We start from the raw sequence: 25040 nt of genomic DNA on the forward strand, positions 1-25040 counted from the left end.
TTCTATAGGCATCCTGACCTTGAGCAGCCATGCAAAACATGGCTACTTTTAGAAGAGTGATGTAAGCTGACTTGGTGAAGCTAAGGTTTTCAATTTAAAGGAGAAATTAGGTTCTTACCTACTAATTTACTTTCTTTTAGCATCTCCAGACCAGCATAGGGTTAATCTTACAAGTGGGTATATATCTTATCATGATCAGAAGGTGGAGACTGAGACAAAACCTTTTTACATTGAAAGTATAATTATAATTATGGGAGGGGGGTATACAATATAGGTTTAATCAATACTTGTGAATATAGCATATGTATATTGAATTTAGATTATAATATCTATGAAAAGGGAGGGTGGGGGAGAGGGTAAATTTATGTATTTAGGTGATATAAAGAATTTCAAGTGAATTGTATGATTCAATTTATGTAATATTGTATACTTGATGGAAGATGGAAAACTGAATAAAGAATTGGAGAAAAAAAAACAACAACTTTGGAACTGTACATATCATGTGACCCCTCCCTAATTATCTCAGTCTGCCGAATAGCCAAGCAGAACTAAGAACATAAGAACTGCCACTGCTGAGTCAGACCAGTGGTCCATCATGCCCAGCAATCCGCTCATGCGGCGGCCCTCTGGTCTAAGACCAGCACCCTAACTGAGACAGAAAAACAAACAAGACTCTGAACAGGAGTATCAACAAATAAAAACAGAAATGCTGTTGGAAAATGCAAAGGAACAAATGCAAATAGCAAAGGTCCCCACAACTTGCCAGCTATGCCAGCCAAGCCACAGCCACTGTTCGTAATCTTCCCAGCCCTAGAAAAATACTAGAAACCAATCGAAAAATGAAAATCTGCATGCAAGAATACGACAATAGAAAGGGTGGGGTCCTATGCTGGTCTGGAGAGGCTAAAAGAAAGTAAATTAGCAGGTAAGAACCTAATTTCTCCTTCTTTAGCAACTCTTCAGACCAGTATAGGGTTAATCTTACAAGCAGGACATACCAAAGCAGTCCCCATCATGTGTGGGACCCCCGAAGAGCTGACACCAGAACACGCGCACTGAACACCATGTCCCGACGCGCCCGAACGTTCATACCGTAGTGTCTGACAAAAGAATGTAGAGCAGAGCAGACCGCCGTCTTACAAATATCCAGAAAAGGCACCAGCAAAGACTCAACCCAGAAAGCTGCCTGCCTGCAAGTAGAATGAGCCTTGAAAAATTCCAGAACAGTCTTTTTCTGAAGAAGATAAGCAGAAGCAATAGTCTCCTTGATCCAGCGCGCAATGGTCTTGAAAGAGCCATCCCCCCCTACGAGGACCCGCTATAAGGAGAAAAAAGATGATCTGATTTCCTGATCTTCTGGGTCCTCCACAAGTAGGCGCAAAGGACTCGATCAACATCTAATTTGCGCTATTGTTTCTGCTCAGAAGAACCTGCCTGACTACCCAGGACCAGGAGAACCACTGACTGATTGACATGAAAAGGTGAAACTACCTTTGGCAGAAAGGAAGGAACAGGCTGCAACACTACCCGCTCCCTAGAAAACTCAAGGAAGGAAGACCAACAAGAAAGAGCCTGCAGCAACAAAACACATCTAGCAGAAGCAATAGCCACCAAGAAGACCGCCTTAAGAGTAAGGTCCTTCAACGTGCAGGCACCCAAAGGCTTAAACGGGGGGCACACAAGCCCGGACAGGACCAGATTCAAATCCCAAGAGGGAACAGATGGTCGCATGGGAGGCTTGAGCAACTTGGCCGCCCGCAAGAAGCGAACGACATCAGGAATGGCAGTCAGACGCTGACCCCGTAATAACTCACGAAAGGCTGAAAGGGCTGCAAGCTGAACCTGGAGAGAAGACCAAGCCAGGCCCCTGTCCAGGCCATCCTGTAAGAACTCTAAGATGTTAGGCATGGAAGCGAGAAAAGCAACCACTCCTCGCGTCGTACAGCACTCCTCAAATATACGCCAAACTCGCACATAAGTCCGAGAAGTGGAAAGTCTGCGGGACCCCAAGAGAGTGGCGATCACTTTGTCTGAATACCTCTTTTTACCTAGGCGGATCGAACATGGTAATGGGGCCTTGAGTCAGAAGATCCTGCGAAAGAGGCAGAGGAAGAGGATCCGACACCAGATGCCTTATCAGATCCGTGTACATAGACGCCTGGGCCAATCTGGAGCCACCAGAACCACAAGGCCCGGGTGACAAACAATGCGGAGTAGAACTCTGCCCACTAATGGCCACGGAGGGAAGACATACAACAGCCCCTCCACTGGCCATGGTTGAACCAGAGCATCCCGACCCTCGGTCTGACCGTCTCTGCGGGGAGTTTTGCCGTTGACTCCTGTGGCCATCAGGTTCATTAGGGGCTGACCCCAAGACTGCACTATCAACTGAAAGGCCACGTGGCTTAGACACCACTCTCCGGGATATAATATGTGACGACTGAGGAAGTCGACTTGAACATTCTCCACTGCGGCTATGTGGGAGGCTGAGATGTCCTGAAGATGCGACTCTGTCCAGAGCAAGAGCAGAATCGCCTCCTGCACCACCTGAGTAATCTTGGTGCCCCCCTGACAAGTGACATAGGCCACCACCATGGCAATGTCTGACAGAACCTGGACCGATTTGCCTGACAAGAAGGAGTGGAAGGCTAACAGCGCCAGACGGATGGCTCTGGTTTCCAGAACATTGACTGACCAGGACGCTTCCTCCGTGGACTAGGTGCACTGAGCTGAGTGAGGTAGGCACTGAACTCCCCAACCAAGAAGACTGGCATCTGTGAGAAGCACCGGCCACTGTGGCTAATCCAGACTCGTCCCTTGAACAAGATGGAGGTCTGGAGCCACCAACGAAGACTGGAGCGGTAATTCTTATGTTCTTACGATGCTAGGTTGCATAGGGAGAAGTATGGCTAGTAGGAAAAAGGTATTGATGCCCCTGTATAAGACTTTGGTGAGATCTCATTTAGAATATTGTTTACAATTCTGGAGGCTGCCTCCTCAAAGTGAACAGTTGGTCTCATTTTATATTTATGTATATTATATGCATGACTTTATCAACTTGATTTGGATATATATTTTGTATGCTGACTGCAAGCCACCAAAAATAGTAGATTGTGCGAGGTGAAAATTTAAATATAACAATAAATATCAATACGCATAAGGCAGCTGCTGATGATAAATTTTGTCAATAGTGCAAAGTTGAAAGTGAGACATGAAGTCTTTCCCAAAAACTACTACTAAAATAAACATCTTCATGATATACTTTTCCAGCAGATTCCCTGTTAACATGATTACATTTTTATCTAATTATATCTCTACCCAACTAGGAACTCAGCCCCTCGCATTATATTATACCTGCTGTTCTACATCTTTGATTTTGGAGTCTATGATGACTTTAGCAGTTTGTTTTTCCTTGCTAAGATTCTGAAGTCTGTCTTCTATTGTCTTGTGGTCTGCAGACAGTCTGGATATACTGGCATCACATCTAGTCAGACAAAAGGGCACAGAGTAAGAAAAGCTTCTCATAACTTGTTATACAGTACCAATCTCTATTGTCTAGTCAATTATTACTGCACAGAGAGAATTAAGCTTCAAATCACAGGACTTGCAAAACTTAATGTAAAAATAGTTTATAATATTTAGGTTTATTGGTTCGTGATATATGCCACCTTTCAGGGGTGTCCAACCTGCAGCCCGAGGGCCCCATGCGGCCCCGTGAAGTATTTTGTGCGGCCCCAGTTGAGGGCAAGGTAGTGTTTTCCTCTGCTGCCCTGGGTGTTTACCGTCTTGCTGCAGTATTTGCATGGCCCCAGAAACATTTTTTTCGGCCAATGCGGCCCAGGGAAGCCAAAAGGTTGGACACCCCTGGTTTACATAAAAACAAAGGGAGAAAGGAATGGCAAGTTATTACACAGTAACACAATAGCACAGTACATGATAGCAGATAAAAATCCTGCATGTCTATCCAATATGAGGAGAGTATAGCTCACGGGAAGAGCTGCTGCCACTGCAATCATAGATTGTGATATCAAATCCAAGTGCTGCTCCTTGTGACCCTGGGCAAGTCACTTAATTCTCCAGGGCTTTGAATGTTAGCTTTGACATGCCAAAGCCACAAAAAGGTGGTATACGTACAAGTCCCCATTCTCTTCCCTTTTCATTAATCCTCCATTGCTCAAGGTACATTAGGTAGATTATGAGTCCACTGGGACAGATAGTGAGAGGAGGAGGGAGATGGAAAGAAGGAAAAGCATGGGAATTCTGAAGGATCCCTGTAAGTCCTGACATTATTAAACCAGGTGAAGTGGGATAAGGAAAAACCATAAGCTCACAGAAACTGTTCTCTCTACAAAAACCTTTCTCTCCCCCTGCAACTAGTATCTTATCTCTGCAGCTGATGGAAACAGTAGATTAGCTGTGAAAAGATATTTCATATCATTGACTAAAGAGCATGCAAAGATGGGGAAATGAGGCTGTTTTTAAGTTCAGTTAGCTACTGTATCAGTAAAACTAGAGAAAAAGCAACAGGATCTAAGGCTGTGGGTTTGCTGTGGTTTTGTACCAAAGCCCACCCAGCCAGATACCATGAAGAGATAAACAGACCATGGTCCGAAGATATCATCTAAAGTGTCAGAAATATTTGCAGTTGGGAGGAGGTAAATTGCTCGGAAATGCATATATGGTATAGAAACAGGCATTTCGGGGAATAGGTTAGGTCTTACGGTAAACAGAGTGAACATATAACATGACGCAGGTCAACCAGCCAATAAAGGAATGTAACTAGGCAGCAGTGTTCCCTCTAAGCGGGCGGGTGTTGTGAGCAAAATTTTTTCACTGTGAGCTAAAAATATCGGGCGCCAGCAAGTTATGAGCCAAATAAATATGTTGTCAAAGTTGCTGATACATGAGGACGAGGTATTCAAAGGAATTTTAGGCCTACACGCTAAATTAAATAACGTTAAATAATATTTTTAAGAACACAAAACAACGCATTAATTCTTGAAAGTACAAAATTCTTTATTTTTTTTTTTTACCAGAAAAACTCAAATTTATTTTAAAACAGCTGTCACTAACACTACCAAGATTATCAGGGGGGACTGGGAGGGAGGGGAAATCTAATTTGAGGCAAACTGTTTTAATTTTTCAGAGATTGTTATAACATGTACTCCAAGCATTAGAAAATATAGCGAAAATGTTATTTTTTTGCATTATAATGTTCTTTTGCCAAAAATCAACTGACATCCATCTGCCTTCTGCTCTCTCTCCCTTCTTCTCACTTCCATCATCTGTCCCCTTCTCTCTCTCTCTCATCTCCTCCATTCCATCATCTGCCCCTTCTCTCTCTCTCTCTCTCTCCCCCCCCCAACTTCCATCATCTGCCCCCCTTCCCCTCACCTTTGTGGGTCACTTTCTTTCCCCTGAGGGTGGCTCATGTCACAGGGGAAGCTTTGGCCGAGCAGAACCGCTTGATTGACAGTGGAACTTACTTGATTGATGTCGATGCTGGGGCCCGTTGCCGTTTGAAGGAAAAAAAAAAAGGTGGAAAAAAGGAACCTGTAAAGGCGAGAGGAAGGGAAACCTCCAGGACAGCTGCTTTTTGCCCTCCTTCAGCGGCCCAAGAGTTCAGACCAGCAGCGGCAGCTCTGTATGCTTTTAACTTCGGCACAGAGCTGCCCCTAATCAATAGTTTAGCGCGGTTTCATGAGGCAGCCTCGGGGCCTTTGATAGCCGGCCCGCTTCGATGATGCGATGTGGGCCGACCTAGCAAAGGCCCCGAGGCTGCCTTATGAAACCGCGCTAAACTATTGATTAGGGGCAGCTCTGTGCCGAAGTTAAAAGCATACACAGCTGCCGCTGCTGGTCTGGAGGGGCGGAGACAAGGCAGGAGGCAAACGCGGTGGAAGGCAGGAGTCCCGGCGAAGGCAGGAGTCCCGGCAGGAGTCCCGGCACAGCGACTGCAACAGGAAGTTGCAAGTCAGCTGACGCCGGCCTTTCGTTGCGGCGGGGACCGAATCCTTCGCGGACCGGCAAGATTTTGTTTGCGGACCGGCGGTTGAAGAACTGTGCTCTACACTGTGTGCGCTGTGACGAGAAACTTGTGCGCTGCGAGGTAATATTTTGTGCGCCTGCGCACCCCAGCGCAGCTTAGCGGGAACACTGCTAGGCAGTAATGCATAGGAAAGTAGCCAATAAGGATATATCATGTGATGTAGGCCAACGTGGTGTTGGCCACTAAGAAATGTATAAAAACCAGGCCTTTAGAAGGGAGAGGGCAGAACAGACATCAGAGGATCTACAGGCCTGGAGATCACCTTCTGTTACGCTATATGCTGAATGATTTATTCCTGTAAGCTGTTACTGATTGACTAAATAAATATATACTTATTGAAACCAGTATATAGCATTCGAGGTCTCATTACCGAGGTAGGCCTGGACAGCTGCCTACATCAGTGGTGAAACCCGACGTTGAAAGAGGGGACACGCCCCTTTAGAGACCTCGCTGGATTTAAGGCCTATACTCTGCTTGTCAGATTGCCTCTCCATTACTTTTGGCCCAAAAGTGTGTTTCTGGGTTGCATGCTTGTACTTATGCAGTGTCTCTACCTAAACTTTCTTATTTTCTTGCAGATTTGCTGTGTTATTTTACTTCCCCTTTTATGCGGTTTTTTTCTTTTTCTAGTTTAAAACCAGCAATGGAATATGGTCTGCCTTAAACACTGCTTTCTCTTTCCTTACTAATCCTGTTTGTTTGTCGTTTAGGCATAAGGGATAAGCTTATGACTGGCGGGTGGTAGTCAGTCCATAGTTTAGGAATTAGGATATAAATATATTTATGACTGGCGGGTGGTAGTCAGTCCATAGTTCATGAGTTAAGAGATATTTACGGCTGGTGGGTTGTGTAGTCAGCCTATAGGTCAGGGCATAGTTGATATATATACGTAGGTAATTAGTAGTTAATCAATCACCGGTGGGTAGCGTAGCCGAAATTTAGGTATAGTCTAGCGCAGCTGTATTGTCACCCACTAACACTTCCTGTTATATACCTTCTTTTTACTCTCCTTAATTTTTCTTTTTGGGTACAGACACTGATTCGATTGCTGGTTAAATTCTTTCCTTTATTTCTTGTAGTCTTGGGCCACGCCCGACGTTTCCTCTGCTATATCAGACTATCACTGTTATGGTGTGACTGTTGAACCAGCTTTGACTGGTGGTTATGCTGTTTCTGTGGTCTCAGGCCACACCTGAGTTATTGCTACACAGGTACCTGCTCTTCTGTGATCACATTACATCATTTCGTAAGTATTTTTATTAGTTTTATTTTTAGACTCATTGGTATTAGTTTGTTACTCGTACACTTTGTAGTTGGATATATAGTTTATTTCTCCCTGGTTGCCTGCTCCTTATTCTCATGCTTCTCCGCTTTTGCTGCTAGCGTCTCAGTCCTCCCGTTTGTATCACTCTCTGCCACTGTTCACTGCCCCTTTGCTCTCCCCAGCAAATACTCCTAGCCCTAGTCCTATCTTTCCACCTTCTGTTGCACACCAAGTGCAATGGCAGGCAGATCGCACTCTTACAACACATACTGGTCGTTACTCCCCTGTCCCGTGGGCCACTATCTCTCCGGCATTAGATGATATCTGTGAAACTATTCAACAGCAATGCACCCCGTCCCCCACCTTCCCCCACTTTCCAGGAAACTGTGCTTAAGTAGTGTTTTTTGTCTCGGAGCCCGCTGTCTGATTTCTCCCCCTGCTCTTGCTGCCATTAGGAATCCCCTTGTCTTATACTTCTCTGGCTGCCAGTGCTAGCCAGAGTTATTTGTCTTGTGCCCCTAGCCCTAGCTTCTTTTTCTCTTGCCTGTTCCCTCTTGATCTTCTGTTAAGCCGTTGCTTAGACAATCCTGTTCCTCCTTCTGCCCCCATATTTCCTGCAATTTTTGAGCCGAAAGTATACACCTCTTCTCTGCATTGTGCTTTGTGTTACCTAGCCCCTTATGATGTCACCATACTGCTTGCTTATGACGTTGCTTTCACTGACATACCATCTTACCTTGCCCAGCTTTCTTTATTTACGCTTGATATGTTGTCTTCATGGATTTTATTAGTGTAAGTAGTATTATCATGTGTGGCCACTATTTTGTATAGGTTTTGGCTTATTCGTTCTGTTTTCCTGGGTTTATTTCTTTGCTACTAACAAGAGGGGTCTTCTAGCCTTGGCATAGCTCTGAGTCTGTGTTTTACTGTAATATTTTCAGCTTGTCATGCTGTCTAAAGGCTTCCTTTATTCTTCCGTTTATGCTGTTTGCTTTACGCTTGTGTACATATGGCACTTTGTGAGACAGCGAAAGCATTGCTCTCGTGGGTTTTTGTTTCCTGTTCTTTTGTGGTCACGTACCAGAGAAAAAAAAAAAAAAACAGGGGGGTGAGGGGGATGAGATTGAATGAAACTGAAAGAGGAAGTATATATTTTAGCTGCGTTTCAATGTTACCATAAGCTTTCATTAAACAATTATTTATTTCATATAAGTTTGCTGGATTTTAAAGGATTGTTTTTGAGAAAGAGAAGAACGAAATTACAGAAATGATTTGGATCACTATTGTTTTTCAATAGAAAGTGTTATGTTAGATTGGCATTGAAGGGAATATATAAAGATAGTGTACGTAGATAGGAAGGATACGTGACAAGTGATTATGTCTAACCAAATAACTGACAGGCATTAAGTATGATAACTGGCAATGTAAAAATAAACGTACCCTTTGTCTTTCTAGGTCTGGGATTTTTATTATGGGCGTTTCCCATCACCTCACTTTTTTCCATAACTAACGATCATTTGTTTTCTAGAGTTAGGAAAAACTACAGTGCACTTGAAGAGAACACTTAATGATTTTTATGAGTACTCTAAATAAAAGGAAAAAAATGAAATAAAATTATACAAGAGGGGCACTCCCTTAATACTTGCTAGCAATTAATGTCTGTTTGTTTTCCTGCACATGAGTTATTATTTGTTGTATTATGTCTTATGTCAACTTCAGTGTTTATGGAAATACGAGTGGATTTCCATTTATGAGCGCTCACTATAATTACCAATATAATGAAAGAAGATTTATTTTTTCACTACTCACCACAACGATTTCAAACCTTATTCTTTGTCTGTGATCAAAGTTTAAGAAATGAGTTATGCTTCCTCTTTTTTTTTTCCGTTACACAAACATACCGAGCTACTTCCTGGTTGATGTGTCTGTGTTTAAGGACACTGGGAAATGTAGTGCTCTATTTCTTTAACTTGAAATTATCAGTTGCTATTTTCTTTTTGTTTTTTCATTATTCATGTCTCTACAATAACTGGAACATATTGCATAGGGTTCTTATGATCCGCTTCTATCCCAAATGATAATATTAATTAATGTCGTGCTAACACACCGAAGCGAAAGTATCTTCTGCTTTCTTCATGCACTGTACTGTTAACCCTTTGCATGGTTTGTTAGAAAAAAAAATAATTTGTCTAGTTTTAATCAATATGTAGGATTTTATTTGGTTTCTTAGCAAAAATATATTATGAGTCAAACAAAAAAAGTAACCCATGATTTGATAGAATCCCATGGGAAGGACATTTCTCCCATAAATCCTATTTTATTTTAATTTTTAGGGTTTATCCTCTTTATTTTAGTATGTTTCAATATAACCTATGTGTTAATATGTCTAAGGCTATAGCTTAGCCATCCTTTTGCTTGGGTTTGACTCTTTGCTAATTCATATTTATGTTTAGCATATTACTCCTGTCCTTTGAACATCATATAGTTACAATGGCATAACTCCCTTAGGCTGACAAATATAATTCAGCCAATACATATATTAGACCCTAGCCTATCTGAATTAAAGCAGATAAGTTTTTGTTTTCTTTTGTATATCATCTTTTAACGCTGTACCTATCCTGTTAGTAATATTGCTCAGGTATTGTTGGAAACAAGTTAAATGATATATACAGTACAGATATTTCTGCCTTATTAATTATGGACCACTTCACAAAGACAATTGCCATATCAGAGGAAGCTGTATGCTACATGAGAATCCGTGTTTACATCCTTTTAATGTCTATTAATGACTTATTTGCATAATTATGGACTAATGCTATTTGAAATATCATCGCTGGAAGAAAGATTTTCGGCCGTATGAAACCCCGATGACGGATGAGCCCCAACGGAAGGATCTTGCTACCAGAGAAGGGACCGGATAAGCGCCTAGACTTACCAGCAAAGACTTCCTGACTGTTGCTACCAAAGACTGAATGACCTTTATGACCTTGAACTTCTACAGCTTTAATTATGGACTTATTAATTTGCACTTTAACTCTTTTATGGACTCATGCAGTATTAAGTACATATATATATTTTCATGTGTTGGTAATTATTTCTAACAGCCCTATTGCAAGTTCATGTGTTTTTCTTGATTGTGACTTTCTGCATTTTCATCCTGTTTTGACTCCCACAATAGCTCCCTAGTTATTTTCCCCTCCAGTTAGATTCTTTCCATTCCCTTTCTTGCTGCTAAACTGAGGAGAAATGCAGTGAAGAAGAAGTGATGAGCCCAGCTGAAGGATGATGACGTAAGATTTGATGTGGTTACCTGGACTTTCACCCCTGGCGTCTGGACCCAGCCGAGTCTGCACTGATCCCAGCTATTTTGGAAGAGCATGGAAATAATCTAACTTGTTGATTTATCCCTCCATCCCTTTTGGATGTAGTATGCTCATAACAGGATGAAGCCATAAAGAGAGAATATATTAAAATGTATCAGGTTAAATTATGAACCCCTGCAGATACCTAGTTGCCCGAACTATCCCAAATGTTGAAATGGAGACCCCTACACAGACCCATACACAACATTTTTGATAATCTTGACTTGGCTGATTTTTAATGTACCTCCCTATGAAACGCCAGCAGCTGATTTCCCCTCCCACGAGCCACCACCTATCACCACTACATCAGTAATCTATGCTGATGTTTCCAACACAGCAATATAATCCTAAAGGTATAAGTCATTTATTTAGAGCTTTAAATGCCTACATAATTTCTGCTTCGCACAATATCTGAATCATTGACTGTTTATCCTGGTATTGTAAGCAATAAGTACACTGCGACATGTTATGCTGCTCTGTCCTCGGTAGCGTAGTAAGGGTGGGCACTTGTCTCTTTCACTTATCATATACAATTCCTAGCACATAGCCCTGGGCCCATACTGTATAGTCTCTGACACAATCTAACCCTTCGCCAAATGTCCGGATGTCAAAGCCACCTGGCGGGGCTTTGAAGAGGGGATGAGAGGAGGAGGGAGATGGAAAGAAGGAAAAGTATGGGAATTCTGAAGGATCCCTGTAAGTCCTGACATTATTAAACCAGGTGAAGTGGGATAAGGAAAAACCATAAGCTCACAGAAACTGTTCTCTCTACAAAAACCTTTCTCTCCCCCTGCAACTAGTATCTTATCTCTGCAGCTGATGGAAACAGTAGATTAGCTGTGAAAAGATATTTCACATCATTGACTAAAGAGCATGCAAAGATGGGGAAATGAGGCTGTTTTTAAGTTCAGTTAGCTACTGTATCAGTAAAACTAGAGAAAAAGCAACAGGATCTAAGGCTGTGGGTTTGCTGTGGTTTTGTACCAAGGCCCACCCAGCCAGATACCATGAAGAGATAAAAAGACCATGGTCCGAAGATATCATCTAAAGTGTCAGAAATATTTGCAGTTGGGAGGAGGTAAATTGCTCGGAAATGCATATATGGTATAGAAACAGGCATTTCGGGGAATAGGTTAGGTCTTACGGTAAACAGAGTGAACATATAACATGACGCAGGTCAACCAGCCAATAAAGGAATGTAACTAGGCAGTAATGCATAGGAAAGTAGCCAATAAGGATATATCATGTGATGTAGGCCAACGTGGTGTTGGCCACTAAGAAATGTATAAAAACCAGGCCTTTAGAAGGGAGAGGGCAGAACAGACATCAGAGGATCTACAGGCCTGGAGATCACCTTCTGTTACGCTATATGCTGAATGATTTATTTCTGTAAGCTGTTACTGATTGACTAAATAAATATATACTTATTGAAACCAGTATATAGCGTTCGAGGTCTCATTACCGAGGTAGGCCTGGACAGCTGCCTACATCAATAGGGAAAATGCTTGAAGTACCTGTATGTAAAACCACTTTGAATGTGGTTGTAAAAACTACAAAAAGGTGGCATACAAGTCCCAATCCCTTTCCCAATGTGCCCAACAAGATCACAGGAGAAACGATTAGATTGTGGGGTACCTCAAGAGAAAGCCCTTTCTCCTGTTCTGTTTAATGTATTTCTGAGTCAATTCGCAAATAGAATTCAAGAGGCTGGGGTTAGCAGGAATGCCTTCCCCCTGGATTTAAAATTCTATCTTTAGCCAGAATGTGGGGAAGGGGAGAAGGGCTGGCAATAATTTTTAAAGATCATTTAAATTGTACGGTTTTAAATTCCAAATCCACTGCAAATTTAGAAATTTTATCTTTCACACTAGCTTCCAAATCCCTAATTCAATAATCGGCTCTTATAATTTATTAACTGGGGATTTTAATATTCATCTGGATCAAGCAGACCAACCAGACATCACAGAATTCTGGACCTTTATTACTTCGTTAGATTATTCTAAATTACTTACAATAAAAACTCACCAAAAGAGCCACCAATTGGATCTGATTACTTGTGCTTCCAAAGAATTAATTAATCCTAAACTTTGTTGGAAACAAGCGAATTGGACTGATTCTTTATGGTAAGACCATAGATTATGTAATTTCAAATTTGACTGGCAATTAAAAACTGTACAATCCAAAACTAAAAGCATCAAAATTAGAACCAAAAAATTCCATCATAGCAGAGATATGATCAACCCTGTTGAATTTTGGTCACAATATGATATAAGTTCCATATCGATGGAGGCAATTGATCAATTTATGGATTCTTGGATCAATAATAGTACTCAGATTTTAAATGATATGGCCCCTATGAAAGTTAGGAGACAGAGATGCAGAAATTTAGATGGTTGGTTTGATACAAAGCTTCTAACAGTAAAAAGAAAGCTAAGAAAATTAGAAAGACAATGGTTAAAATCTGGTACTTTTGAACATAGAAGGGATTGGAGACAAAAAGTAAAAAGTTATAAAACTCTAATAAAAGAAAAAAGAAAAAAATTTTATGCACAAAAGATTGGTAATTTATCAATCAACAGCAGTAGTCTAATTTGGTTAATAATCTTTATGATATTGAGTCATTTACTGTCAACTCTATAGAAGAATTCACTTTAACTGCGGATAATTTGGCTGATTATTTTAATTCAAAAATTAAGGTCTACTTTAACCACGCCTCTTCATCAGCATTGGTATTTTCCAATCCTTTGGGATTTTGATGATTCGAGAGTGGATTTATGCTGGAATAAATTTACGGAAATAGATTGGCAAACTTTTTAATAAATTCTATAATAGGTATGTAAAAGCTTACTGTAGACTTGATAGTTGTCCGTCTAATGTTATGAGAGTTGCTCCGGTTAATTTTAAGGCCAATTTGCTGCTTTGGATCAACTGCTTATTATCTACAGGGATGTTCCCGGAGAAACTTGGTCAAATTGTGATTACTCCGATTTAAAAAAATGTTAAAGAATCTGCTAGCATTGCATCTAATTTCAGACCTATAGCTAATATTCCCTTGGCTACTAAATTATTGGAGGGGTTGGTTAATGCTGAATTGGTTACATATTTGAATAAATTCAATATTTTGCATGATAACCAATCTGGTTTTCAGTCAGGTTTCAATACCGAGACTGTTATGGCCTCGTTGCTAGACTACCTGCACTCATTATTTAGCCAGGAACATAAGAACATAAGAACTGCCATCTCCGGATCAGACCTTCGGTCCATCAAGTCCGGCGATCCGCACACGCGGAGGCCCTGCCAGGTGTACACCTGTCGTAATTTATAGTCCACCATATCCTTATATGCCTCTCTTAAGGAGATATGCATCTAGTTTGCTCTTGAAGCCTAGGACGGTCGATTCCGCAATAATCTCATCTGGGAGGGCATTCCAGGTGTCAACTCTCTGAGTGAAGCAGAACTTCCTGACATTAGTCCTGAACCTGTCCCCCCTTAGCTTCATTACATGTCCTCTAGTCCGTGTCAAATTGGACAATGTAAATAATCTTCTCTGCTCTATTTTGTCGATTCCTTTCAGTATTTTGAAGGTCTCGATCATATCCCCACGCAGTCTCCTTTTCTCAAGGGAGAACAATCCTAGTGTTATAAGTCTGTCCTCGTATTCCAGTTTCTCCATACCCTTCACCAGTTTTGTTGCTCGTCTCTGCACCCTCATCCAGCAGTTTTATATCCTTCTTTAGGTAGGGAGACCAATGTTGGACGCAGTATTCCAAGTGTGGTCTGACCATTGCCCTATAAAGCGGCATTATAACTTTCTCCGATCTACTCGAGATTCCTTTCTTTATCATGCCCAACATTCCATTTGCCTTCTTTGCCGCTGCCGCGCATTGTGCCGACGGCTTCAGGGTCCTATCTATCAGTACACCCAGGTCCTTTTCTTGTTCACTCTTCCCCAGAGTTGCACCTGACATTGTATACTCGTATTCCTTATTTTTATTGCCTAAATGCATTACCTTGCATTTCTCCACATTGAACTTCATCTGCCATTTCTCCGCCCATGTTTCTAACCGACACAAGTCGCTCTGGAGTTTCTCTCTATCCTTCTGCGATCTGATCGCCCGGCATAGTTTTGTATCGTCTGCAAACTTGACCACCTTACACTGGAGAAACACACCGATTTACTTATTAAGAAATGGTTTTCAATGCTCTGGAAGCTCCGTACAATCAAGGAATATTTTGATGAAGCCTCCTTTCAGCTGCTAGTGCAATCTTCCCTCTTAAGTTTACTGGACTACTGTAATATTGTATATATAGGGTCTTATTTGAAAATTCTTAAGAGATTAAGGGTGGTCCAGAACACTGCTGTTCATCTCATCTTCGGTTTAAAAAAATGGGAGCATATCACTCCGTTTATCACAAGTTGCACTGGGTACAAGTGCTCTTATTCTCCAATTTGATTTTAGCAGTGCTTTTGATTTGGTTGATCACAGTATTCTTTTGGACTGCCTAGAATCCATTCGAATTTCAGGAAATGTCTTGAATTGGTTTCGCAGTTTCTTGCATAAAAGATCGTATCAGGTGTGCAAGGATGATATTTTAACATTTCATTGGGTAAACGTCTGTGGGGTCCCGCAGGGTTCCCCTCCTTCCCCTACTTTGTTTAATATTTATCTTCTTTCTCTGGGAAATCTGTTGCAAAGCCTATGGCTTATATTCTACATCTATGCAGATGATATTACTATAGTCATCCCACTTACTTGTCTGTCATTTGAATTTACAAACTTTCTTACAACTATTATAAACCAGATTGAGCTTTGATTGACAGCTTTCAAATTGAAATTGAATAAGGAAAAAACTAAATTTTTTCAGGCAACACCTAATGATAGGATCAGAGAAACAATGATATGTGTAAATGGGCTGGATTATAATATAGAACAATCCATTAAAATATTAGGGTTACACTGGATAAACACCTTACACTGGAGAAACACACCGATTTACTTATTAAGAAATGATTTTCAATGCTCTGGAAGCTCCGTACCATCAAGGAATATTTTGATGAAGCCTCCTTTCAGCTGCTAGTGCAATCTTCCCTCTTAAGTTTACTGGACTACTGTAATATTGTATATATAGGGTCTTATTTGAAAATTCTTAAGAGATTAAGGGTGGTCCAGAACACTGCTGTTCATCTCATCTTCGGTTTAAAAAAATGGGAGCATATCACTCCGTTTATCACAAGTTGCACTGGCTACTGGTGGAATCTAGAGTGTTGTTTAAATTTTCTTGTATTTGTTACAAAAGTAGCATTTGGTCTGTCACCAAGTTATCTCCTTTCTCATTTTTCTTGGAGCCATTTTAATAAGAATACACGGAAAGTGCAGCTATTTACTTATCCATCTATAAAATCTTGCCGCTACAAGAGGTTCCTGGAGAAAACTTTCTCCTTTCAGGCTGCAAAAATGAATGCATGGCTTGGAAAAATGATGTTAGAAGCTTCTTATTTAGATTTTAGGAAACTATTAAAGACTCAATTATTTAATAGGATGACATCGTAATGTTTACATTTGCTCTCATTCTAACCACGTTCATTTATTCTTTATGTTTCTTATCCACATGGTTTACATTTTTATCTTGATCAATTTTATTGAAATGTATGCACTGCCTTTTTTGTATTGTACTGAGATTTTTACTGGAAATGTATGTATGCATTGTTTTTCTTAGGCTGTGAGCCGCTTAGAACCTCCCCGGTATGGCGGCATATAAATAAATAAATAATAATAATAATAGTACCTATATCTATGCTGATGATATTTTATTAGTTTACAAACTTTCACCAATTACAAGAGATTTGAATTCTATGCAAAATAGTTTGAAGATGATTAGTGAGTGGTTGAGGAACAATGGATTGGTACTGAATTTGGATAAAACGGTTGCTTGTTGTATTACGGGAGATAGAGAGCCTCAACATCTAAATTTAAAATAGGATCACAAAACTTTGGAGATGGTAGATAGTTTTTGATATTTGGGAATAATAATTGATAGTCGTTTCAACTTTGAGAAGCAGGTTTCTTCCACAGTGGCAAGAGGATTTGGAGCTTTGAGACAACTTAGATCTATTAGAAATGTTTTAGATGAAGAATCTTTACACACTCTTATATATGCTTTTGTGCTGTTGTGATTCGCAAGAACTGACAGCAGCCATTCAGGGTGTGGCACCAGACCAGGCAGGAACGTGAAAAGTCCGTGCCTGCCTTCTGCGCCACTCTGCTAGAAGAGAGAACAGCTGCCAAGTGATGGAAGTAAAAAACAGGTACCGGGGAGCTGCCTACCAATAGACCTGCTTGGGGGGGGGGGGTGCCTACCACTAAATCTGCATTGTACCCTATCCCGACCTACCATTAGACCACAAGATGGGGTACAGGGCAGGGCGGTAGGCAGAATTTTTTTTTTCTTGGTTTTTCCTCCTCTACAGGGGGGTGCGTCTTAAGGTCGAAAAATACGGTATTAGCCTGCCTGCTCCAGGCTCAGCAGACACTCTGAACTGGCAGGACATACTCATAGCATGAGACACCTTTATTTACCTTAAATATCAGCACTCTTTTTCCAATGTTAATAGGTATTATGGACAAAGCAGCTTCCACCTTCCAAGAGGAGCTATTTTGCCTCTTAGCTACTAAAAACTAGAGGAAAGAGGTGTATTAGCATTGATCCAACAGTGTACCATTCCCCTAGCACTGAAAATCAGATGCATAAATTTGGGTGTGCACCCAAATTGAGCACAATTTCATTGCTTAATGAGCCAATTAGTGCCATAATTGGGTGTTATTGGTGCTAACTGGCATTAGAATTTATGTAAGCATCTTTATAGTCGCTATTCTATAAAGGTATGCATATAAATTCTTCCATGTGGATCTGAAAGGGAGCATGGCCACAGAAAGGTCAGAGGCATTTCTAAGATTTGCACACAATGTTAAAGAATTCAAAGAATCTACATCTAATTATGCATGGAGATTTACATCAGGGTTCAGTTGGTGTAAGACCTCATAGCCAAAATTGGATGCGGATCCCAGTGCTAAGCACTATTCTATAAACGGCATCCAACTTTGAGATTATCCTTTCATCAGGTTGATATTTCTCAAAATAAAATGCTCAACAAAGAAGCAGAGAGGTAGCGCAGAGAAAGGATATTCATTAGCAGGAGCCCCAGATGAAACAACATTATTTTTTTTAAAATGCTGCATAGAACTTATGATTTATGAGAGAGAGGTAAATCCAAAGTACATTGATCCAGTGCTGCTGATTGAGTTAAAGGGCACTCTGCTCATACAAACAGAAGGAACCTTAAATTAGACAATTACATGGGGGAAAAATTTGTCCCCGTCCCTGCAAACTCACCCCCGTCACCGACCCGTCCCCGTGGGCATGATCCCCATCACCGCACCATCCCCGCAAACCTAGAGAGAAGATTGTTCATTAAGTAGAAGGAGTTAACTAAAGCGGATGGGATTGGGGAAGGGAGCTGGGGAGGTGGGTGGGGAGGTAGGGAGAAAAGGCAGGGGAGATTGATAGGGAAGAGTCAAAAGGGGAGAATGTGATAGTGAGACAAATCTAGCCTCTTTCCCAGCGTCTTCTCCCCATTCTCTCTTCCCCATTTTCCAGCGTCTTCTCTCTTCCCCAGTTCCCTTCAGGCTGCTTCAGTGTCTTCTCCTCTCCACCCCCAGCACCCTTCGTGTGGTCCAGCAGCTCCCGCCGGCCGGCCGGCCATGCATCTCCCTCCCTCCCTTCCCCTTTCCTTCGTGGTGATTTCTACAAGGCTATGCGCTCTATTGCAGCTGAAGCCTTGAAATCACATTGCATGTGGCTGCTGGGAAAGTTCTCCTCTGCTGCAACCGGAAACAGGAAGTTGTGTCAGAGGAGACCTTTCCAGCAGCCACACGCGACGTGATTTCAAGGCTCCGGCTGTAATAGAACGCATAGCATTGTAGAAATTTCCATGAAGGGAAGGGAGGGAGATGCCCAGATGGACGGACGGCGGGAGAGAAGGGGCTGCCGGACCGTGCAATCGTTCACCACGCATGCTTACTCCCTTAACTGTGGAGAAAAGGCCATTCACCGCTCCACAGGGTGGTGAATGGCCTTGTCTCCGTACTCGTGATGACCATTTTTTTGGTCACCGTTTCGTCAGGTTACCCACGGCTAGTCACGGGTATCAGCCACCGTGACTACCTTAAATGATATGAGCTTGACTGTTGATGCAAAAGAACTATAGTTAAGATGATGCTGAACAGGAAACAAAGCAGAACAGCAAGATCACATATCTGTAAGTGCCAAAGTGTTCTTATAAAATAGTAACAAATTTTGCAGTTACTGTATTTTTCACTCCATAAGACACACCTGACCATAAGACGCACCCTAGATTGAGGGGAGGAAAAACCAAGAAAAAATATTCTGAACCAAATTGTGACTCAGAACCCAGCCCCCTAAAAAATAGACAAATATACTGCAGCAGACAGATTTTGATCAATAAATTGAAATCTTACCTTTGTTGTCTGGTGATTTCTGGTTGCACTAGATAGTTCTTTCTTTCCTTCCTTCCTCAGGCCCAACAATTGTCTCTTTCTATTCCCTCCCTCCCTCGTTTCTTCCTTCCTATGTTCCAAGTTCGTGCCCCCTCCCCCTCACTGCTTTCCAGCATTTGTCCTTCCTCCCTCACGTACTGAAGCCTGCCTGCTTTCCTCCCTCACGCACCAAAGCCTGCCTGTCTGCCTGCCTTCCTCCCTGCCACGCCGATTCCTCCTCCCTGGTCCGCTGCTCACCCACTGTTGCAGCAACTCCACGAAGTGAAGGGCCAGCGGTGTGCAATCGGGCACGCAAGCCTTCCCCCGACATCAATTCTGATGTCGGACATAAGGTCCAGGCCAGCAATTGGCTGGCCCGGACCTTCTCTCCACTGCACGTTGCCGGCCCTTCCCTTCCTTTCCTGTGGCGGCGAGTGGGTAAGAGGGTGACGAGCAGCAGCAGAACGCCGGGGGGAGTGCAACGAGCAGCATCAGAACGCTGGGGGGCAGAAGTGTATTCGCTCCATAAGAAGCACCCACTTTCCCTTTTTGGGGGGTACCTACTGTACCAAAAATATGGTACCTATGTGTAGGCGCACACATTTGTGACACATCTATGGCTAGCATAATTGGAACACCTAAATTAGACATTCATGTGTGAAACTTACACCCTAATTCAGGGGTGCCCACATTTTTTGGGCTTGCGAGCTACTTTTAAAATGACCAAGTCAAAATGATCTACCAACAATAAAATTTTTAAAAAACACAACGCACACTGTACGCATAGAAAATGTTAATTATCATTCCTATTCCAGGGTTTTTCAAAGAGGTCAAAGCAGATGACTCTATGCACTATCACCTCAGTAACAACCATACAAAAATAGACAAATATACCCCCCTCCCTTTTTACTAAACCACGATAGCAGTTTTTAGAGCGCAGGGAGCTGCGCTGAATGCCCAGCGCTGCTCTCGACGCTCATAGGCTCCCTGCGCTAAAAAACTCTATTGCGGTTTAGTAAAAGGGGACCTTAGTGTAAAATATAGACAGCAGATATAAATTCAGACACATTTTGATCATTAAATTTAAAATAAAATCATTTTTCCTACCTTGTCTGGTGATTTCATGAGTCTCTGGTTGCACTTTGTTCTTCTGACTGTGCATCCAATCTTTCTTCCCTTTTAGCCTGTATGCTTCCTCTCCTCCACACCTCATTCCCTCCCCCAACTTTTCCTTCCTCTCTCCCTGCCCTTTCTTTCTCTCTGCCTCCATTTCCTTTTTTTATGTTTCTCTTCTTTCTTTCTGTCTCCCTGCCTGCCCTTTTTCTTTCTTTTTCCCTGCCCTCCCCCAAGACAATGCCACTGCGATTGGGGACCAGGACCCAAACTGCCACCAATAACAGGCCCGAAAGCCGATACCAATAACACGCCCAAAAGCCGACGCCGCCCCAACCTCTCCCTGCTTCGGCCGACCAGCATTGCGAGGAGCTGTTGGGGGAAATGCTGCCGGGTCCTGCCTTCGCGGAAACAGAAAGTAGGCAGGACCCGGCAGCAAGAAGAGGAAATGCTTCACTAACATGTCTCCCGCCTTAGCCCGTAGCGAACGCTTGCTTCAGGGCTCTCAACATGTGTGTGCCGGCTTCCCTTCTCCCCCCCCCCCCGGACATAACTTCCGGTTTCGGAGGGAAGAGAAGGGAAGCCGGCACGCACACGTTAGAGCCACGGAGCATAAGTTCGCTACGGGCTGAAATCTCCAAGCCGGTTTTTTTTGTGTTTTTTTAATGTTCAGCGGCGGCGGCAGCAGCAGATGACAGCTGGGCGGACCGCCCAGCTAAAAGGCCCTAGAGAGAACACTGGAGAGGAAGGCTGATCCGCGATCGACTCGCGTTGCCTTCCTGAGCTACTGGTCGATCGCGATCGACGTGTTGGGCACCCCTGCCCTAATTCATTCAGCTGCCAAGAACAATAGTGAACTTCATTGAGAGAGTTTAGAAAGTTCCAAAAAGACGAGGAACAGTAATAAATAATTTGGATTAGTACAATTAAATTTCATTGGAATGGAAATTCTTTTAACCCAACTGATGGTAATATTCAGCATGTTTGAGGGGGGATTGTTTATTTTTGTTTTTAATGCTGAAGGCGCCTAAAAAAGAATTCCATGCAAGATAATTAAATAAAATAATCAGTTCTAAACTACAGCCATACATGCTGTTTCTCTACTATATGACTGCATTTACATGTTTCTCTACTATACAATATTCTATAAATTACAAGCATATGTTTTGAGTCCCAGCCAAATGTACCTCCCTTGCAAATTCACTCTAGGTATGTTAAGCGTGAATACAAACAATAGCACTTGCACAGAACTTTAACTATTGCACACATTATTCTAAATATTTACACATTGGCAATGAGACATTTAATTACCTGATCGTTTATCATTAAGACACTTTGGGGCTCGTTTTCAAAAGAGAAAAACATCCAAAAAAATGGCAAAGAGCGGTATTTGGATGTTTTGCTCACTAAAACATCCAAATTGCCATTTTCTAAATATTTTTAGACTGTCTGTAGTGCAGCTAAATCTCAAAAAGGTGTGTTGGGGGTGTACTGGGTGGGATTAAGGGGGACTTAGGTATGATTTGGATGCTTTTCTACACTAATGGAACATTGCAGAAAATATCCAGGGCAAAACTTGAAGATTTGAATCTAGACCTGCTTCAATAACAAATAGGTGCCTAAAAGGTTGCCAAACTGACCAGGTGACCACTGATGGCTGAAGGCATCCCCCCCTCAGTGGTTACTGACCCCCTCCCTCCTCCCAAAGGTGTGAATGAAACAGTACATACCAACCTGTATGACAGCTTCAGATGTTATGGACAGTCTACAAAAATTGATGCAGAATGGGTACAAGTCAATTGGTTTTATACTCCATCAAAAATGACAAAGACTAGGGGACACTCGAAGTTACAGGAAGATAATTTTAAAACCAATAGGAGGAAATATTTTTTCACTCAGAGAATAGTTAAGCCCTGGAACATGTTGCCAGAGGATGTGGTAAGAGTGGTTAACATAGCTGGTTTTAAAAAGGGTTTGGACTATCTTTTGAAGTTGGGAGAGCACTGTACCAAAGAGTTAGAGTACAGATGTACAGTAATACCTCATGCAGACAACATTGTATACTATGTATTGCAATAATTTTATGTTGTTGTTTGGCTGTTTAATTGGTAAAAATAAAGAAATAAATACTGAAAAAAAGGGTTTGGACAAGTTCCTGGAGGAAAAGTCCATTGTCTGCTATTGGGATAGACACTGCTTGCCCTGGATCAGTAGCATGGAATATTGCTACTATTTAGGGTTTTGCTGGGTACTGGTGGCCTGGATTGGCTACTGTGAAGACAGCTAGGCTAGCTGGACCATTGGTCTGACCCAGTAAGGCTACTCTTATGTTCTGTTAGAGCAGCAAGCAGTTCTCTGTAGTCTAGTGGTCAGTGCAATGAACTATAGAGAAGGGGACCCAGGCCCGTATCCCACTCAACTAGTACATTTGTGGTAGAAAGTGCAAGCCCTCCATAATCTACCCAAAACCTATTGTACCAACATATAGGTGACATCTTCGGGCATAAGAGCTATTGGTTTGGTAAACAGTTGGGTACAGTAGGTTTTGGATAAGTTTTGAAGGGCTCACCATACAATATAAGTGGATTATGGTGAGATGTGTACCTAGGATCTTGCATGTGAAGTTCATTGCAGTATCCCCTAGGGTGCCCCACTGCTTTGCTGCAATGTCTGTGTGATCAGTCTACTAAGAACGCTGGCACCTCCTACGTCTCAATGGCTATTTATGTGTTTTTCATTTGGATGTTTTGTTTTCAAAAATGGTTCAAAAAGATAGATATACTGAGGAGAAGGGCAGATTAGGTTCTTACTTCGATAATCTTCCTTCTAGTAGAAAGGCATATGTTTATGTTTATTTAGTACTTGATATATTAAAAATACAGGCCAGAGCAGTGAATATTTATAATAATAAAAAACAATAAAACTTAATACATTGACCAGTTGGTTATTCACCTCTAATCGCAAGTTGTATAGAAGGCATCATCTACATGTTTTGGCTCTGCGTCCTGTAACACTGGGCTATGCTGTAGCTCCTCAGTTCATACCAAAGCAGTTGACAACCACTATAAGAAGAAGATATAGCCAGGTGAAAGCCAATTCTGCTCTGCAATGATTACAATGAAACAAATCAATGTCAATAGGAACATAACCTAAAACAAGGTGAAACAAAAAAGACACCCACCTGAGTGCAACCAGTACTAACACTTATGTAGTTCTCACAGTCTCTTCCTTGTTGCTTTGCAACAGAGAATTAAGCCATCACTCTTCGGACCTGTCTGACAGGAGAAAACCAAACACTTGGTAATATATGCATGTCTGAGACAGTAAGCAAGCTAAATGAAATCTGACAGGGAAGGCCTTCAAGACGCATATGCCTTTCTACTAGAAAGAAAATTATCGAGGTAAGAACCTAATCTTCCCTTCTAGTGCAAAACGCATATGAATCTTGAACCAGTGGGATGTACCAAAGCAGTCCCCTGACTCTAGGATGGGGATAAGCCTGCTGTGAGCACCAAGGACCCAAAAGTAGCATCCAGCAATGCTGTCATCCTGTAAAATTTTGTGAAAGTATGGAGGTTGGACCAAGTAGCAACACTACAGTTTTCAGGTCTCTGAGAGAAAGACCTGACCTTCTTCTGTGCTGAAATGGATCCCCAAGTACTCTAGGGACTGTGCCATTTCCAGATGGATGCCAGTCAGACCCTGAGAGTCTTAGACCCCAGACCCTACAGCTCCACATGCGTTGTCGGGTGAGGGAACGCAGCCGGCACCGACATGGATCCTCACAGCCTGCACTCAAGCTCCGTAAATGATCAGGAGTGAGCATCACTACCAAGGGAATGGTCCCAGAGCCACCAAAAGTGCAGGCTGGCCAGGTGGGTGCCCTGTAAAAGGGTTGCCCTTCCAGCTAGACATCTGTCCAGATAATCCATGTCTTCTTACAAGCAAAACTGCCCCAGTAACACAGAAGCACTGAAAAGCCTCAAAATCTGGATAAAAAATCTGAAAATAATAAGCTAGAAGCAGAGCACAGCAGAAAGACACCTCCCCAGCTCACTTGTAGGAGAAACTGGGGAGCTAGAGCACAGCCCAATCATATAGGAAGTGGAACCAAAAAATGTAGATGAAGCTTTCTATACAACTCATGATTAGAGGTGAACCACCTACTGGTTCAAGACTCATATGCCTTTTGCACTAGAAATATATCTAGGAATTGGCCATTTTCAAAACTAAAAGACAAGATATTTTCCTGTTTAGAAAATGGTCATATTTACTACTGGATTTTTATACGTTTTCTGCAAAATGTCTAAACTTGATTTAGATGTCATATCAAAATCAAGTTCAGACATTTTGCAGAAAACGTACAAAAATCCAGTAGTAAATATGTCCCTTTTTATCACCAAGACAAATTATCACTAAGACACTTCATCACCTGACACTTCATTAGACACACCTCATGACTGTGACAGTTTACCATTGAGACTTCATCACCGAATGCACACTATTTACAAAGAGCACGCACTATTTACGTTGTCACTGAGACAGTTTATCAGGTATGTAAACATTAGCACCTATATTATTATAAAATTACCTTCTATTGGGCCAGCATTCGGTGCTAGTTGCATAGATACTTTTTAGTATTGACCCCATTTACCTGGAATAAACCAGGTTCTTTGGTTAATTATGTTGATCCAATT

At 41.9% G+C, this 25040-nt stretch overlaps 1 protein-coding gene across 1 annotated transcript in view; it reads right to left on the reverse strand.

The window, feature by feature from the left end:
- FAM81A (family with sequence similarity 81 member A) overlaps positions 1-25040 on the reverse strand; it is a 121005-nt gene that overhangs the window by 21906 nt on the left and 74059 nt on the right. Inside the window, exon 5 of the mRNA XM_033919803.1 lies at positions 3355-3484. Within this exon, the coding sequence (XP_033775694.1) occupies positions 3355-3484 (130 nt within the window). The remainder of the gene's footprint in view (positions 1-3354; positions 3485-25040) is intronic.

Source organism: Geotrypetes seraphini, chromosome 14 (assembly GCF_902459505.1).
Source record: "Geotrypetes seraphini chromosome 14, aGeoSer1.1, whole genome shotgun sequence".
Lineage (NCBI taxonomy): Eukaryota > Metazoa > Chordata > Amphibia > Gymnophiona > Dermophiidae > Geotrypetes > Geotrypetes seraphini.